This window comes from Nanorana parkeri, unplaced genomic scaffold (assembly GCF_000935625.1).
Source record: "Nanorana parkeri isolate BGI_ZX_2015 unplaced genomic scaffold, ASM93562v1 scaffold1728, whole genome shotgun sequence".
NCBI lineage: Eukaryota > Metazoa > Chordata > Amphibia > Anura > Dicroglossidae > Nanorana > Nanorana parkeri.
Window position 1 is genome coordinate 32,526 of NW_017307996.1, and position 16,596 is coordinate 49,121.

The following is a 16,596-nucleotide window of genomic DNA, read 5'->3' on the forward strand; positions in this document are numbered from 1 at the left end:
CTCTTGAGGTTGCAATGACTATTTGATCTCCCACCTACAATGACCATCAATTCAAGGGGGCAACTTTTCACTAATCAGCAATATAGGAGGTCACTTCTACACTGACCACTAATGTTGGCGGACACCACCATTTTTAATGTCTGCCTTTCATTTCTGTTCTTAATATTAATTTCAAGACTATTACTTAAAATAATTTTAAAGGGCGGGTGGTGGTAAAAATGATCTTCCCTAGATATCAGATACACTAGGTATGACACATCACATATTCTTTTATTTAAACTTTTTTCATTTTATCGATCACGCTAATGTCCTGTAAGCTGCAGGTATAATCATTTTGCGCAGGGGTTCCCCAAGACCCAATAATTATTTTAACGGTTCCTCGGGGGTAAAAGGGTTGCGAAACGCTGGGCTAGAAAGTTTTTTTAGCTTCATCTGTACTGGCAATTCTGGCTGTAAGTTGTCCATCTGCGCCAATGTTGTTCCTTATGCATATCGAATGTCCTCTGAAAATGAAAAAGATACAGGAGATCAGTTATAGAATGGTGACACAACACAAAAGTGTCATTTCCATTACTGTCCTCGGCAGCAATCAAAATCACAGAATAGTCTCTTGAAAACCAAGCTGTAAAAAAAAAAAAAAGCTGGCTTTCACACTTTCATGCCATGTCATTGATGCCTTGATACCTAGGCGGAAATTTGGCAGCGGCAGCATATGCAGGTTAATTTGACACATTTTCACACCAAATTTTTATATGTATATATTTTAAAGATATATAAGAATTTTTTTAAGACAAAAAAATTCCTGCTCTGTTTAATTTATTACAGGCTGACAAATGCATGCAAAAATAAAAATATCTGAGACAGAGCTGTGACCTGGATATACTCTATGTTTATATACAGATGCAAAAACACTAGCAGCAGGTATTAATGCATTGCAAACGGCGGACCATGGTGGCGAAATGGTCTTACAGACTGTTATGTGTGGAGTGCAATGTTCACTGCATGTGCCTGTAAAACATGCTCCCCAGACATCCTTCAAACTTAATTTGGTGGGCCTGTTTCTGAGGGAGACTGAGCCTTCAACAACAAGCCCTAAAGTCACATGACCTTACTGAACTTTACCTCACACTACACAGATACAGTGAGGGGACTTGAAACTGCCACTGTCACTCTCATGAGGGAAGGGTGGCATTAAGACAGACTTCCCTCCTTTTCCCTCTCAAGGCTGTGACACACTGCAGGCGAAGCGATGCAAAGCGAAAAAATCGCAACCTTCCACTTCGCACCGCAGCTTGTCTACACTGTAGTTTGTCCGGGCACAGCGGAGCTCAGGACGTCTGAACGCTTGTATGTAAACCGCCATCACTGGCTGTTTACATTCAAAGCCGATTTCCCGTTCGTGCGCGCCGCCTAGCGGCGGGCACGAGCGGGGCAGGTTAGGACGTTTAAAAACCCCACCCCCATTGCTTCCGCTGTCCGGCCCTTTAATTACAACGGCCGGACAGCAGGTGGTTAATTATTTAATTCATAAATATTCTTTGTTGATTATGAAATATATTTCTATTATTTTAAATTAATTATTATTATTATTTCAATATTTATTCACGGGAAAAAGGCCTTTATCACCAGGTCTGACAGGGTGCTAAATCAAGGGTACTTTTCACAATACTTTTCCATTGATAAAGCTGTTCTCTACTTTTCTCCCTTTATTAAACAGGTACATTCCCATTACTTTCTGTGTACTTATCACCAGGATGAGAAGAGGTGAGATATTTCAGTTCCTACCTGACTTATCACAGGTTATTAAAGACCATTTTCTAGACTTTTCTCTTTGCTAACGTGAGAAAAGCCTTCTCACTGCTTATCACACTCTTTCACAGTTTATTAAACGTACACCTAATACAGGTGCATTTATCACTCCCACATGACCACTAATGCAGGTGCATCTATTACTCCCACTGACCTGATGCCTGGGCATTTATTACTGCCGCTGACCACTAATACAGGTGCATTTATTACTGCCACTGACCACTAATACAGGTGCATTTATCACTCCCACATGACCACTAATACAGGTGCATTTATTACTCCCACTGACCACTAATACAGGTGCATTTATTACTCCCACTGACCACTAATACAGGTGCATTTATTACTCCCACTGACCACTAATACAGATGCATTTATTACTCCCACTGACCTCTGATGCCTGGGCATTTATTACTAACACTGATGCCAGGTTATTATTTGCACCCGCTGACAACTGATGTCATGGCATTCTTTACTCCGTCTGACAGCTGAGGCCAGGACATGTTTTAGTCTCGCAAACCTTCGACACCGGGAGGTTTTTTTTTTCTTTTTACTACTACTGGTCACAGTCTGGCCTTTAAACTGGCCCTTTGTTTAAAAGGTTTGGGGACCCCTGATCTAGAGGTTATAAAAGCACACAGAAATTGCTGTGAAGAATCATGCAGGTATTTGCAGGCACTAAAGGACTCAGCAGTACTATTAGTTTAGACACTTTATTGTCCTGGCATTTTCACTTTAAAGCCCAATTCCACCTTTGCAGGGGTACTTTTAAGGCCCCGTTCATACCAGGGCGTTTCGGCCGCGCGGATCCGCTAACATGAACCTGCTCCTTTTTGGCCGTGCTGATCAGCGCGGTTTCCATACTGCTTTCAATTGAACCGCACTGTTCAGTGTGGTTTTGGGCATTTTTGATTGCGTTTCAGCGCTGAAACATAATTAAAAACTCCCAAAACTGCCCTTTTAAAATCTGTGCTGATCCACAACCGCCCTGGTGTGAATGGGGCCTAAACAACATATGCCAGCAATGCACAGTGAGTGTAAAGGAAGCAGGCATATGCAGTTGCTGTATATGAACAAAAAACATTTTTGTTAACTTTCCTCTTTTCTCATGGAAATGGCCGCGTCTGTGCTGTACAAGCAATCTGTGTATATTACAAGTGAGCTCTCTCTCTCCCCCCATTAATTAGCATTCTTAGTGAACCCCCCCGACAGTGTATTGGGTGTAAAGGCAGAGCTGGTGTTTAGTGATCGTGTTACACAGAATCACAGGGAGGGGGCAGCTTTTTACAGCCTGCTTTACAACCGCAGTGTCAGACTGAGTTTCCTGTGGAGAAAATGTTTAATTGCTAGGATTCAGGCCTAATAAAAATCTCATAAAAAAATTAAGAAAGCCTGCAATGTAAGTTATGAAAATGTGCACACATATACTGTACACCATCACTGCACCTCTTCATTACCACAATAAAATGCAAATCACTTACAGAGCTGGAAATGGGCTTTATAGTGAACTATTGCCTTTACCCAGTATGTGTATTCAGTCGAAAGCTAATGATAAAAGCTGTGAATACACTTCAAATTTTTGTAACCATTACCATCTTACAATGGTTGAAAAGCATTAGAACACCTTATCTCCATCAGTATAATACATATATACAAGTGTCATTACTGATATAGATTATATTTTTAGACATGACTCCTGTGTGTAGGGAAATATTTTATTTGCGCACAAAACCTAGGAATACAGCATAGATGTGTCATATTCCAGTTCCATGTTGTCATATCGTACCTTGTGAACTGCAGGGGGCGCTGTACTTTGTCACCGCAAAATCACCTGAAAGGGAAACGCATATTGTATATCACACATTTGTTTTCACCCTCACCCCCAGATTGCCTATAATATATATGTATACATTTAATATACATGACTTTTAAACATTATGAAGGGGCTGTGTCTGAAGCTAATACGGGAGCATGCTGGGGACAGAATACAAGAGATAAATTAGGACGAGGACAGAAGGTAAAGTTTTGTAGGCTCTTCTGTTTCATGGGGCATCATTCTATCACTCTACTGGGCTGTTATCTAATATTTACATACAGAATGTCCTGTTAAAAAGTTGTAATTAATTAAGAGTGCTGGAAAACAATTGTAGCCAGACCCATTACGTCCCCATATATACTGCACTTCTAGAATCTCAAAAAGCATCTTATTTACTCCTCCCAGCAGCCCTCTCGCTCCATCTTCTAGGTTTGGAGAAACCAATTGGAGCTAAATACTCCCCAACTTTGATACATAATGCAATGTGCGAACCTCTCAATGTGAGAAAGTGCAAGTCTAGCCAAATGTTGTTTTTTAAACCCGTCAGCTTTTATTGCTATTTGGGGCTCCGTCTGAAAGATTTCCCTATTTCCTATCCTGTTGACAACAGTTTAACAGACAGGAAGTGATTGTTTTACTATTTTAAGTAGAAGGCTAGAATGCCTGTAAGCTACTGTATGTATTTCTCCGTGTGTTTCTGTTGCAGATGTCTCCTTCCTTGTCAGCCAGACAGTAAGCAGGAGAAATCTTTCTAAGAGAACAACAGAAGATAAAACCTGACAGGGGTTCTAATTCTCCCAAGTCTATCCAAAAATGAAAAAGAATGTTTTGGCTCAACACTACAGTACACTTTTTGGGCAGGCTCACACTGTGAATTTCTGAGGTTCATTCAGAATGGCACCCCATTGCGGCACACCAGAATACATGGTAACGTACTACCTTACGTTGTGGTGAGCTGCATTACAAAAAAAATAGTACATGCATCTTTTTTGGAGTGTAAATGGGCTGCCTTTATACAAGGCACAGTAATGCAACTTAATGTGAATTTGTTAACGCACCATGGCAGTGTGAACCTAGCCCAAGTACTGACTTTTACGAAAGTCGTTATTTGCATATTGCATATTGATTTGCAGGGCTTCCTGTGTGTAGAGGAGCAGCGCTTTCACTGGAGTGATGCCTGCTTTCTGACTCTGCACTCACTTTCATTGGACTATACTTGTTATGACAGCTATAGTTTAAAGTATTCTTGCTCATTTTCATTGTACATCAGTGAAATTTCCCGAAGTCAGTGAACCCTTCCTGGAAGTGTATGGGTCATCTGGTAAGAGCACTCCAAGAAGCAGAGTGGGGTACCTGGCTCATAGTAGTCATAGATCCTGGCAGTGGCCGGCTGAAGGTTGCTCACAGGAATATCTTGTTCAATTAAGAACTTGAAATTCTCTACGTCCTTGGTAAGCTGAAAACAAGAATAGGAAATTGGGTGAATGTCTTACATTATGACCTAAAATATACATCCAGAGACAATTCATCACAGGTTTTCTTTTTAGAAAAAAAAAATGATGTGTCCTTAAGTGACTGCTATTGTAGAACTCCAATTATTCCATTTCTTTGACTTAAAATGGAAGCCCAGTTTAAACCCTGGGGCTCGTGAGCATTGCTAAATGAAGGGCTCTAGCCGCTGTTGCACTAATAAAGTTCAGTATGGCTATAATATCATGGCATTGAGGTACAATGACCCACCAGAAATCAGGGTGAAATATCTATCACTCATCAGAAATTGGGCCACATTAGTGTGACCTCATTAGTGCCTGTATCGACTGGCTTCTGTTCGCGTGAAACAGGTTTTGCATTTCCATACAAGTCCATGGAAATGCAAAACTTGCTTGAAACAGGTTAACTGCACGTTAAACACAGCCATCCATGCAGTGGCTTTCCTGGGGAGTATTCGGTATCACCACTTGCAGGGTGCCCTGGAGCTTCAAATCTTGTGAAAAGCTTTGCTGAGTGGAAGCTGTTGTAGCCATAAAAAACTCCATGTTATTGGCCAAGGTTTTAGAATGGGATGCCCATCAGTTTATATAATAAGGGCTCATAAGCGTGCACACCTATGCAGAAAGCTGCTCCAGGAAGGCACAGGTGCGGCTTGTAATTGTGTGCAGCAGCTTGTACCTCCCCATGGGAGGACATGGCTGCATACAGCTACACACCAACCCAAACCTACACATCCATGCAGATCCGGATGCCCACACTTGGACGCAGACTGTGGGCATCTAAGCGTGGGCACCTGGACCTGCACGGACGTGCAGGTTCAGGTCAGCATGTAGCTGCATGAAGCCACGTCCTCCCATCCCGTGAGAATGAGCCCTTAATGTGACGATCATGTGTCCACAAATATTTCATCATATAGTGTATAGTGTGTCTCGTATTTAATTACCTTTTGACTTTGTTCTATTGTAGGCTATACTCTGCGAACTTCAGCTGGTTTGTGATGAAGCCACCCTCTACCCTGGCTCTCACTCGATCAGCTAATTGAAGGAACAGGTTGTAGAATTTTCAGCCAAATGGAGCTTGCAGAGGTTGGCAATGAAAACAGAGGGGGATTCCACCATCCACGCTCAAAAGCATTGATGGAGGAATCTGCTATATTTTCTTCGTTCAGCCCGCAGGTGGAACAGAGAAAATATAACAGTGTATTACCGGCTTTAGTCTACCCATCCCAAACACAGAGACTTCTTGTGAAGGAATAATCAGGCCATCAGGAGATTCCTATTTTCAACATGTATATCCACTGCTGGCTTCTTTTCCAGCAAACTCCCACAATGTAAAATATGCATCACCAACATACTTTGGCAGTAACAGGAGGGGACAGAGCCTCAAATACAATGCGCCAACCCACATCATCAATATTCTGATGATCAGAATTCATCTTTTTACTTTGCTTGGAATTTGGTTGGTGGAGGATTGGACTCCGAGCTCGGTAAAGGTTCCAAATAAATCCATCACTTGCTAGTAGTGTGAAAGCAGTCCACTGTCCAGAGGGGTCGCTACAGGGTGAAAAGGTGAGAGCATGCGTAGGGATTGAGTCTTGTTACAAAAATTACCTTTTCAAAGTAGACAACAACTTTGTTCGCATGGCTTTCTGTCTTTTGAATGAATCTCAGGTTTGACAGCTGAAAAAGAGGAGATGCATGTGAAATATCAGTGTTGTCATGGCAGGGCTACCCACAATAAACCATCTGTATAATTACCTGTCGGACACTAGACTTTACTGGGATGTACCCGGATGGCAGCTTTATTTCTGCTATCGCCATGTTGGAGATCACCCGACTGCCAGTGTAGCTGTAGGGAAAGGAATTACATTTCTTTTAAAGAAAATGTATAGCTTTTTTTTATATATTGTAATTCTTTATTGTGGTCAGGACTAACAAAAAACGTAATTTTTTTTTTTAACCATATAAATAAGAACTTTTTCGGTGAAACCCTTTTCACATATTTGAGGAGTGACCCATTCCGTATAGGAAAGCTTCTGCTTTGGTGTCTCTTTAAGTAACTCATCATGGGAATCAATTGTCAATGTTCATATTATATGTTGTACATCAATAATTGTATACATTCAGTAAAAAAAATAAGGTACGCCTCCAAGGTTTGTGGAGTTTTGTTTCTCAATTATTCTGTACAATTCTTTGTTCTCATATGTACTACATTTTCTATAGTTTAGTAGTAATATAGTATAGTCAGAAACTTATTTCTGTTGTACTACTTGACTAAACCAGTGTCATTTTTTACTTTGCTGTCGTGTTTCTCCTGGCAATGGTGACAGATCAGCTATAACATTATGCCCACCCATTGAATAGGTCCCCCTTTTTGTCTGCAAAATAGTCCTGACCTGTTGAGGCATTGATTCCACTAAGCCTCTGAAGGTGTGCTGTGGTATCTGGCACCAAGCTGCCAGTAGCAGATCCTTGCAAGGTGGCGCTTCCTTCGCTCCCTACGTGCATTAATGAGCCTTGGCCACCCATAACTCTGTCGCAGGTTCACCAGTTTTCCTTTTTTTGGACCACTTTTGGCAAGTCCTGACCAATGCAGACTGGGAACATCCCACAAGAGCTGCAGTTTTGGAGTTGCTTTGACCCTAGCCATTACAATTTGGCCCTTGTCAAGGTCACTTAAATTCTTATGCTTGACCATTTCTTCTGCTTCCAACATATCCACTTCAGGGACAAAATATTCACTTGCTGCTTAATATATCCCACCCACTTCCAGGTGCCATTGTAACCAGATAATGAATGTTATGCATATCACCTCTCAGTGGTCATGTTTAGAGGTGCACCGAAATAGAAATTTAAAAACCGAAATGAAACCGAAATAAAAAAATTGTCAGGCCGAAACCGAAAAAATGTTTATTTCAATTTTTTCAAATTTTTTAAATATTTTATTTATTTTCTATAAACTTTGTCATTTTTTATATTTATTTATTCCTTTTTTAATAAATATTTAAATTTTTTACTTTACTTTTAGAGGCTTTGGGGAAATATTAGGGTTCTTAAGACTCCTGATATTTCCCTTTTAAAATAGAAAAAGAGATTGAGAACACAGAGTCCTCAATCTCTTTTTCTGTATCCTTATCCTGTTATCAATGGACAGGAATCCTCTATACTGAGTGTTCCTGTTCATTGATAACATGAGGACAGAGTGTGTTTACTATAACTACAACTATGAATGGACAGGAGGTGATGTAGATCACTTCCCATTCATTCATAATTGAGGATATAGTAACCATACCATGTCCTCAATTATCTACAAACACTCAGCAATCACTGATCACCGACTGCTTGTACCTGGCTCTACTCTCTGACACGCTGTCACAGGAGGCTGAGCGAGCGTAGCAGGGAGAGCTCAGCCTCCTGTGACAGCGCGGGCTGTCTCCGCCACCACACTGCTCTGCCGGACTGTGATAGGCGGCTGAGCGGTGTGGGGGGAGGGACGCCGGCTGCTCACAGCGCTCTCCTCCCACAGCGCTTGGCCGGCTGTCACTTTCTCTCCTTCCCGCTGGGACACAGAGCAGCGCCCAGCGGGGAGGAAAGAAAGCAGGGATGCACCGTTGTATCGGCAGGAAAATGCCACTTTAGGCATTGAGCCAAAAGTGCCATTTTCGGCCGATAGGTTTCGGCGGCCGATATATCAGTGCATCCCTAGTCATAATTATATTGCTGATTGGTGTATGTACTCAGATGTATACAAGTTCTGTCTATGTTATGTGTGATATGCTGTGAAGGTACTGCTTCAGTTATCCTTGCCATATGTAATTGTGTTACTTGTTTGAAAATGAGTAGACAATTATTCTACCAGGACACACACAAGCCTATTGTCGGTTAATCCTAACCTTGCCCATATGATATGTCAGAACTGACACGAGGAATGCCATTAAGCCTCACCTTACATTGACCGAAATGCCAAAAGACTTGAAGGATTTGGGGTTGCATGTCTTCGGATCTGTAGTTACTGTGATGGTAAATGGAGCTTCACCTTCAGGAGGGGGGATGTTGTATTTCAGAGTACTCTATAAAACAATCAATGTTCATGATAAATGTTGTGTTAGGTCAATAACAAACAATCAGGCACTTTCTTTTCATTTCTATCAATTCCTCATTTTCAGATATGTTGTTCAGGATCAGAAATGTTTTGGAGAAATCTACCTTCTGCCCCATCCTGCCTGTTCCTAGTGTCCTTTCCTGACCTGTCTGTATGAATTCTGACTGGGTGTCACATTGATTTTCATTGCTGTTCTGTGTCAGACTTATAAAAACAAGGTCTAGAAGAACATCAGGAAGAGCTCAACTGGTCGGTGCAAATTCCAGTTAGGAACGAGGGGTCAACATAATAGGGTGCGTAATATCCATTAAAGGCCAGCTCCACACAAAGCTACTGTAAGGAAATAAATAGTGTGTGTATGGGGTACTAACCTGTACAAAGACACAGCCAGGTCCATTGATGGATACTGTATAATTTCCGGGAATGTCGGGTAGAGGGACTTGTTGCAGAAGCAGGCGGTTGGAGTCTTCTACATGGAGTTTGGCAACTGGAGCTTCACCCAGGGTGACGGCTACTTCACGAGGACCATCATGTCTGTAAGCAAAGTATCCATAGGTGGCTAGGGCCTGGAGAGCAACTACTGTGTCCTGAGAATAACAAAGTATATAATAAACATTAAGGTCATTGATACTTATCAACTATCAGTATCAAAGAGACCATTAATTTTACCAACAACCTTCCCTTTAGATTATATGTGTGTATGAAGTATTTTCTGCATGTTATTTAACTGTAAACCCCTAAAGCCCTGAGGCAGTTGCTGGGTGCTGCCATCTTGTATATCATGTCAGAAGCCCTAGCAGACTCAGAGCTGTCACTCAATAACATGTATGTGTATGTAGGAAGATGAGGGGAGGGGTAGAGGAGATAGTAATTAGACACTCCCATAACAGTAAAGAGCTATTATGTGCTTGGGATTCGACTCTTCCTAGAGTAGTAAAATTTGCTAGTAAGTTCAAAGGTACATTGCAAGTCAATAAATCATATATGGAAAGAAAAATGTTTGTAAGTAAGCTTTTTCCTGCAATGTTTTAAGCTGGTGACAAGGACCCCTTAACCCTTTAACAGAGAGCCAATCTGAACCAAAGATCCCCCTTAAGACTTCATCTACTGGTAAGGAAGCATTACTTGCAATAAAGTCCAAGGGAATTTTCAGTTGAAATCGGCTAATTACATACCAGGTGCATTAAAACCAAAGCTCAGCTCCCGGGCAATTGCAGAGCTCTACCCCTGACTCTGCAGGGGAGATGTCAGACTTTTTGCAAACAGACCACTGCTTCCACACAGAGAACAAGGGCAGGTTTTTCTGTTCAGGCTGTGGCAGCTTTCTAAAGAAAAGGAACTGTAAAGGTGCCCATACACCTTACGATTATCGGACGAAACTTTTCGTCCGATGATCGAATAGTCGTACGATTTTCGTACGACAGCCCCATCCTGCCCCGATGATCGCAAGAATCATTTAGCCGTAATTAACCAAAAGCACCTGGACGAAATGCGGTAATTGATTTGCCGTATTTTCGTTAGCGCAAGCGCAGTGTACATCGTACGACTTTTGACGGACGGAAACGCCAGCAACCTTACGACAATCGTACGATCTAGCAAAGTTTTCAAACATGCTTGACCGTCAAAAGTCGTACGATTGTACAGTATTGTCGGTCGGACACTGCAATGCACACATACGATTATCGGACGAAAAGTCGATCGCATACGATTATCGTCCAATAATCGTAAGGTGTATGGGCACCTTAAGTCTTTGCTGTTGCTACACCTGAAATCTGTTCAGTTGACTTAAATGAAAAGTTCAATTGAGCTTCAAGATCTGGGGGTAGATCACGTCAATTTATGTTCAGTAGATTTACTGGCAGGATTCTGGTTTTGGAAACACTATAATAGTTTGCTGTGGGATTTCCCCAAAACAATTAAGATATTGTATATAGCAGCCAGTTCTGTTCCAAGTACCGCTTGTACCTGTGAAGTGTATTTATGCTGTCTAATTACTCATCGTGAACAGTGCTGTCAACATTTTATTGGTGCATCTGGGAAGTGTAAATGTATTAAGAACAATGAAAGTATTATTCTGGTCTAAGCCGCAGAAGGCGGCAGGATCTGTGTGAGCAGAGGCATTGATTGACTTTTCTTGTAAAGGCAGCCAGTGAGTTCCTCTGCCTTATGTTCACCTGAGAAATATGGAAGAAGCATTTGAGGGCTCTTACTATTATTTATTTCTATCATGCAGCAATGGCAGCCACGGGTGCTGATGTTTTCTAATGGGTTTAAGTCCACTTTAGAAGTTAATCCAAAAACTGCATTAAACAAAAAGCACCTTTTTATTTATACACCAGTTAATGTTTTGTATTAGCTAATTGCAGCTTGAAAAATTTGTAACCCTTGTAAAAAAATAAATACAATTAACAAGTCAGCTTTGAAATAGCATAAGTAAGCTGATCACTAATAAGAATTTTTAAATTTAGATTCTAAATTCTATAAGCTATGCCATGTAAAGGTAATCCGAGATTGTAGACACACCTAGTAAGGCGTTTTGTTCAAATTAATATATTCTATATACCTATAGTATATCTAAAGCCAATACTTTTTTATTATTATGTGGATAGAATAGGGAACAATTAGAACCTCTCTTAGTTTTTTTTTTGGGGGGGGGGGTTTCTGCTGTAGGAGGACATTTCTTCATAGGGAGGGTAATTCCTCTCTTAAATAATGGTCATTGGAGTAGATGTCTTCATTGGAAGATTTCCCCTCTATTCCTGCTGACAAGTGTAAATTTGGGGATTTCCCATCACTTTCACTCAAGGTGACAAAGAGGATAAGTAAAAAAAAAACCTCCTGGAGGTTCTAAACCTTTCTGCCTCGTACCTGAAATGTTCTTCATATTCATAAATATAATTTTATTCTTCATATTTTTATAAACAAATGGAAATTAGTAAGGGTCTTGAACATCATTCAATTTAAATTCATGACCTGCCTTAGGGCTTAATGGAAGGGGAGTGATGAGGGAGAGACCCAGAAGACATCAATTTGACACATCTGGTCTGCAAGTGAATGAGGTACAGAATAGACAAATAGTACAGATTAGAGGGAAGAGAGGCAAGATAAGGGAGATGACAGGTGACACGTGCCATATACCTGAGTGGAGGAATAACCACCAGTAGGATTCTGCTGCTTTATGATCCATGAGACCACCTTCGAAGCATGTGTCAAGTCCTCATCACTGAGCTTGGGTTTGTATAACATAGCCAGCAGAACATAGGAGGCCAGCTCAACTTCCATCGATGGGACCCTTATTACTGCAGAGTCTGAGGATTCTGGTCGATGCCAGTGGATGGTACCATCTGGAATATTACATTTTTGTTAAAGCTAACCATGGGTGCAATTTGCAAATTTGCAGAAGACTGGTCAATATATTTACTAACTACTACTAGCTTTACTGGGTAACATAGCTTGTTATTCACTGTATATATGGGCTTGGAAAACAGAAAACCAAGGCAAACATTGCATTGAAATGTACATGAATCATGTTAAAGTGCTGGCACTAAGCGGTCTACCCATTGCCTCAAATGTCCTTAGGAGCTCTATCTGTCCCTAAAAAATGTTAACATAAATTGCAAGGCTATAGTCCGGTCATGCTGACTGTTAAAATTTGTGACTGACTGGTGAGACACCCTAAAATATTTCAAGCCCTGCATATGATAATAGTATTCACTATATTCATTTTTTTATTATTATTTCATATACCTTTTATTGATATTTTCTTCACATTTACATGTAGACAAAGCTGTCCAGTAAAAGCGACAGTGACTGGAAAGACTAGAACACCTCAAGGGATGCTTCAGCTGCTGCAGAGTTAAAATGTATTCTTTGAAAAGAAGATTTAAAGGATTTGGTATAAAAGGTGATCATTGTAGGCACCCCTGGCAAAAACTCCTTCTCGACTCCATACTGGCGATTGGATAAATCCCTTCATTTATCTCCTATCAAATTTAGGAAATCCCATAGCCGTGTCTACTATGCTGACTAAGCTATCTAAGCTTTTTGATTTATCAACATTCTCAGCTAATTCTACTTACTGGGCAAGAAAATTAAACCTTTTCACTGCTCTGATAGTAAGGAACCTCTTTCCCATTTTATCATATGTATTATGCTGACGAAGGACGATAACTCAAAGTTTATTTTTTAATTTCTCAGCACAGCTAATACTACTTCCTGAGCATGAGAGCGCCACTGCATTTACTGTGCTAACAGTAAATAACCCCTTTCTCAGTCTATTATGTATATTATGCTGACTAAAGAAGATATCTGAAAGTTTTTTGAATTTATCAACACAGCTAATACCGCTTCCTGGGCATTAGAGTTCCATTCCAGCTCTAACAGTAAAGAACCCTTTTCTCAGTTTTAGGATTAAACTTTTTTCGTCAAGTCTTAAATTGTGGCCACATGTCTTCTTCAGGGACCTTAGAGTAAAAAGGTTATTACAGTTCATATAATCCCATTTTTTAAATTTATTTATACCTGGTGATCCTATCCTAACCTAATATATAAAATAGCAGTTGCACATCGGTGTTTAGCACCTGAAGGCATATTGTTAGTTCTGAAACCACACACTCCCACCTTCTTTAATGGCCTTGTCATCGAGGTCGTGAAGGAGTTGGGAACGAAGGTCCACTTTTCCGGCAAGTGTGAAAGCATACGCCAATAATGCTTCTGTGTAGAAGTCCATTTCAGTACCTATAGCCCTCTCCAGGCACAACAAGGCACCATTGACCACCAAGTGCTATGAGGATAGAGAGATTATTTACAAAGTTGAGTGAGCTCAAAATAAATCTATGAATGGCAAAATTTAAGACTGCAAGGCTATATCTAATCCACAAATCACAACTAGTGGACTATAGTGGATCAATCACTTTCATATATAAAAAATTTTTAAAACACTCAAATGTTTTGGTCTAATCAATAATACATATTGGAAAGAAGTACTTGAAGATTTGCCTAGTACTCAGCATTAGGATACTTGTTTAGTACAAAGATCCTAATGCAGAGTACTAGGCAAATCTCCAAGTACTTCTTTCCAATGTGCATTATTGATTAGACCAAAATATTTTAGTGTTTTTATTTTTTCCAGTTATGAAGGTTTTAGTGTATTTTTTTTTTTTACTTTAGCTTTATTGTTTTGCAATTCCCCAATATTGCTATCCAATTGTTATCGTGTTGATGTTCTTTCCCGTTAGATCTCTGTATTGTCATACCGTAACAGGCAACTTGATTTCCAGCAGTGTGATGGTGATGTAGGCAGCCAATGCTACTTCATTATTCACTCCTCCCTGGAAGAAAGCAAATATGTTGACGGTTAATATTCTACAGAGCACCGTGACCCCAGAATATGTGACTGTGCTTTAGTGTCACTTTCATGTGACTTCCCCACTTCAAGAACGAAATCTTATTATAATACTTCCAGTATTAATTACACCTCTCAGAGGTCATAGTACTCCCTCTGGCAATGTCTTCATCTACTTTTTCCCCAAAATGACAGAGCCATTTTTGTTCAGGCAACATCCATTGTCATCATCTACTTAATGGACTGAGACAATGACAAAATCATGTAAATGCTGGTGCCTGGGTATTTCTTGGCCGTGTTCACAAAACTCTAATACAAATATTCATTTTAATCTTCTTATACTTGGCTGGAGTTCAGCTTTAAAGTCACCCAGTGTATATGAACTGCATCAGTGTGAACAGGTCCTGTTGAGAACAATATCAACACACTGCAGTACAAGAACACATCCTTAGGAACAAACCCTTAGGCCTCTTTCACATGTGTGTTAAAATGGTGCATTAGAGAAGTGTTTTTAATGCATCTCTGCCACCTATTAACGCTCATGTGGGATAATGGAATAACAACCACCCAGTACAGTTCACACATGGGCGTTAGCGTTGTGTTGCTGTGTGTTAATAAATAGAGTGCATGTCGCAGAACGGAGGCGTTTCTTCTCGACAAATGCCTTCATTGAAGTATATTGAAACGCCCCTCAAATACTCGGTTAATGCTCCTATAGCATTTTTCGGGCATTTAAGAAAAGTTGCACAGGTGTTTTAGGAGAGGCATAGGAGGTTTTGCAATCCCAGAAACCACTGGGGAATCATAGGGTGAGTGAACAGAGCAGGTGCAGATGCATCACAGCCAGCGCTTTGCTAGCAAGAGGACAACTTCTAGCCAGGTACTTGCAACCTATGACGGTCTGACCTATGCCACCCTGTAGTGCCAGCTGTTATCAGTGTCATCCAAAGCAGTTCTAGCCAGAGCAGTGGCAGCTTAGCAGTGCCAGTCATACCATTGCCAGGCATTGCAAGTACCAACCGGAACCAATCATGTCTGAAATAAATGTTGCACGGCTAATCCAAGCAGTTGAGCAATACCCAGAATAGTATGACCCAAGTCTGCCCAGCTACTGCAACTCCTTCACAAAAATAGAAATGTGGCCACTGCTAGTCACTTCCCTTTACTACATACCCTTTAACACACTCCCCTACTTGCAGGGCATTTTGCAAGCATTTTTGACGCCTCCCTAATATCCTGAAAATGCCTGTCGAATGCCTTGTTAAGACCATAGGCACGTTAATCAGCGTTTCTCTTGCATTAAATTCTCAACGCATGTGTGAAAAAACCCTAAAACCTACAAGTGAAGAATTGTAGATTATACAGTATATACAGTATCTCACAAAAGTGAGTACACCCCTCACATTTTTGTAAATATTTTATTATATCATTTCATGTGCTGACACTGAAGCAATGACACTTTACTACAAAATAACCCTCAAAATAACTCAACACACAGCCATTAATGTCTAAACCGCTGGCAACAAAAGTGAGTACACCCCTAAGTGAAAATGTCCAAATTGGGCCCAATTAGCCATTTTCCCTCCCCAGTGTCATGTGACTCGTTAGTGTTACAAGGTCTCAGGTGTGAATGGGGAGCAGGTTTGTTAAATTTGGTGTTATCGCTCTCGCTCTCTCATACTGGTCAATGGAAGTTCAACATGGCACGTCATGGCAAAGAACTCTCTGAGGATCTGGACATTTCCTTAATGGGACTTCCGGTATCAGTATTCCATATCGGTGGGTACCGGAAAAAAAATATCGTACTCGATACCGAAAAACCGGTAACGGTGCATCGCTAGTATCAGTACTTGTACTTGAAAAAAGTGGTATCGGAGCTCTGTATGCTCCTTAAAAATGACAGCTGCCTTCAAACTTTTACATTTTTCTTAAGTTTAGTCTTGCAGCTGGAAAAGTCTGTACTTGTAATGAGTACGGTACTTGGTGTCTGAACATCCCTAATATATATGTATATATATATATATATATATTGTTT

The 16,596-nt window shown here is 40.6% G+C and overlaps 1 protein-coding gene across 1 annotated transcript in view; it reads right to left on the reverse strand.

The window, feature by feature from the left end:
• Positions 1 to 411: 411 nt before the first annotated feature.
• LOC108799452 (alpha-2-macroglobulin-like) overlaps positions 412 to 16,596 on the reverse strand; it is a 67,495-nt gene continuing 51,310 nt past the window's right edge. Inside the window, 10 exon segments of the mRNA XM_018571313.1 lie at positions 412 to 503; positions 3,596 to 3,640; positions 4,979 to 5,081; positions 6,727 to 6,795; positions 6,874 to 6,964; positions 9,061 to 9,185; positions 9,589 to 9,804; positions 12,356 to 12,561; positions 13,838 to 14,000; positions 14,473 to 14,547. Coding sequence (XP_018426815.1) covers positions 484 to 503; positions 3,596 to 3,640; positions 4,979 to 5,081; positions 6,727 to 6,795; positions 6,874 to 6,964; positions 9,061 to 9,185; positions 9,589 to 9,804; positions 12,356 to 12,561; positions 13,838 to 14,000; positions 14,473 to 14,547 — 1,113 coding nt within the window. The 3' untranslated portion in view covers positions 412 to 483.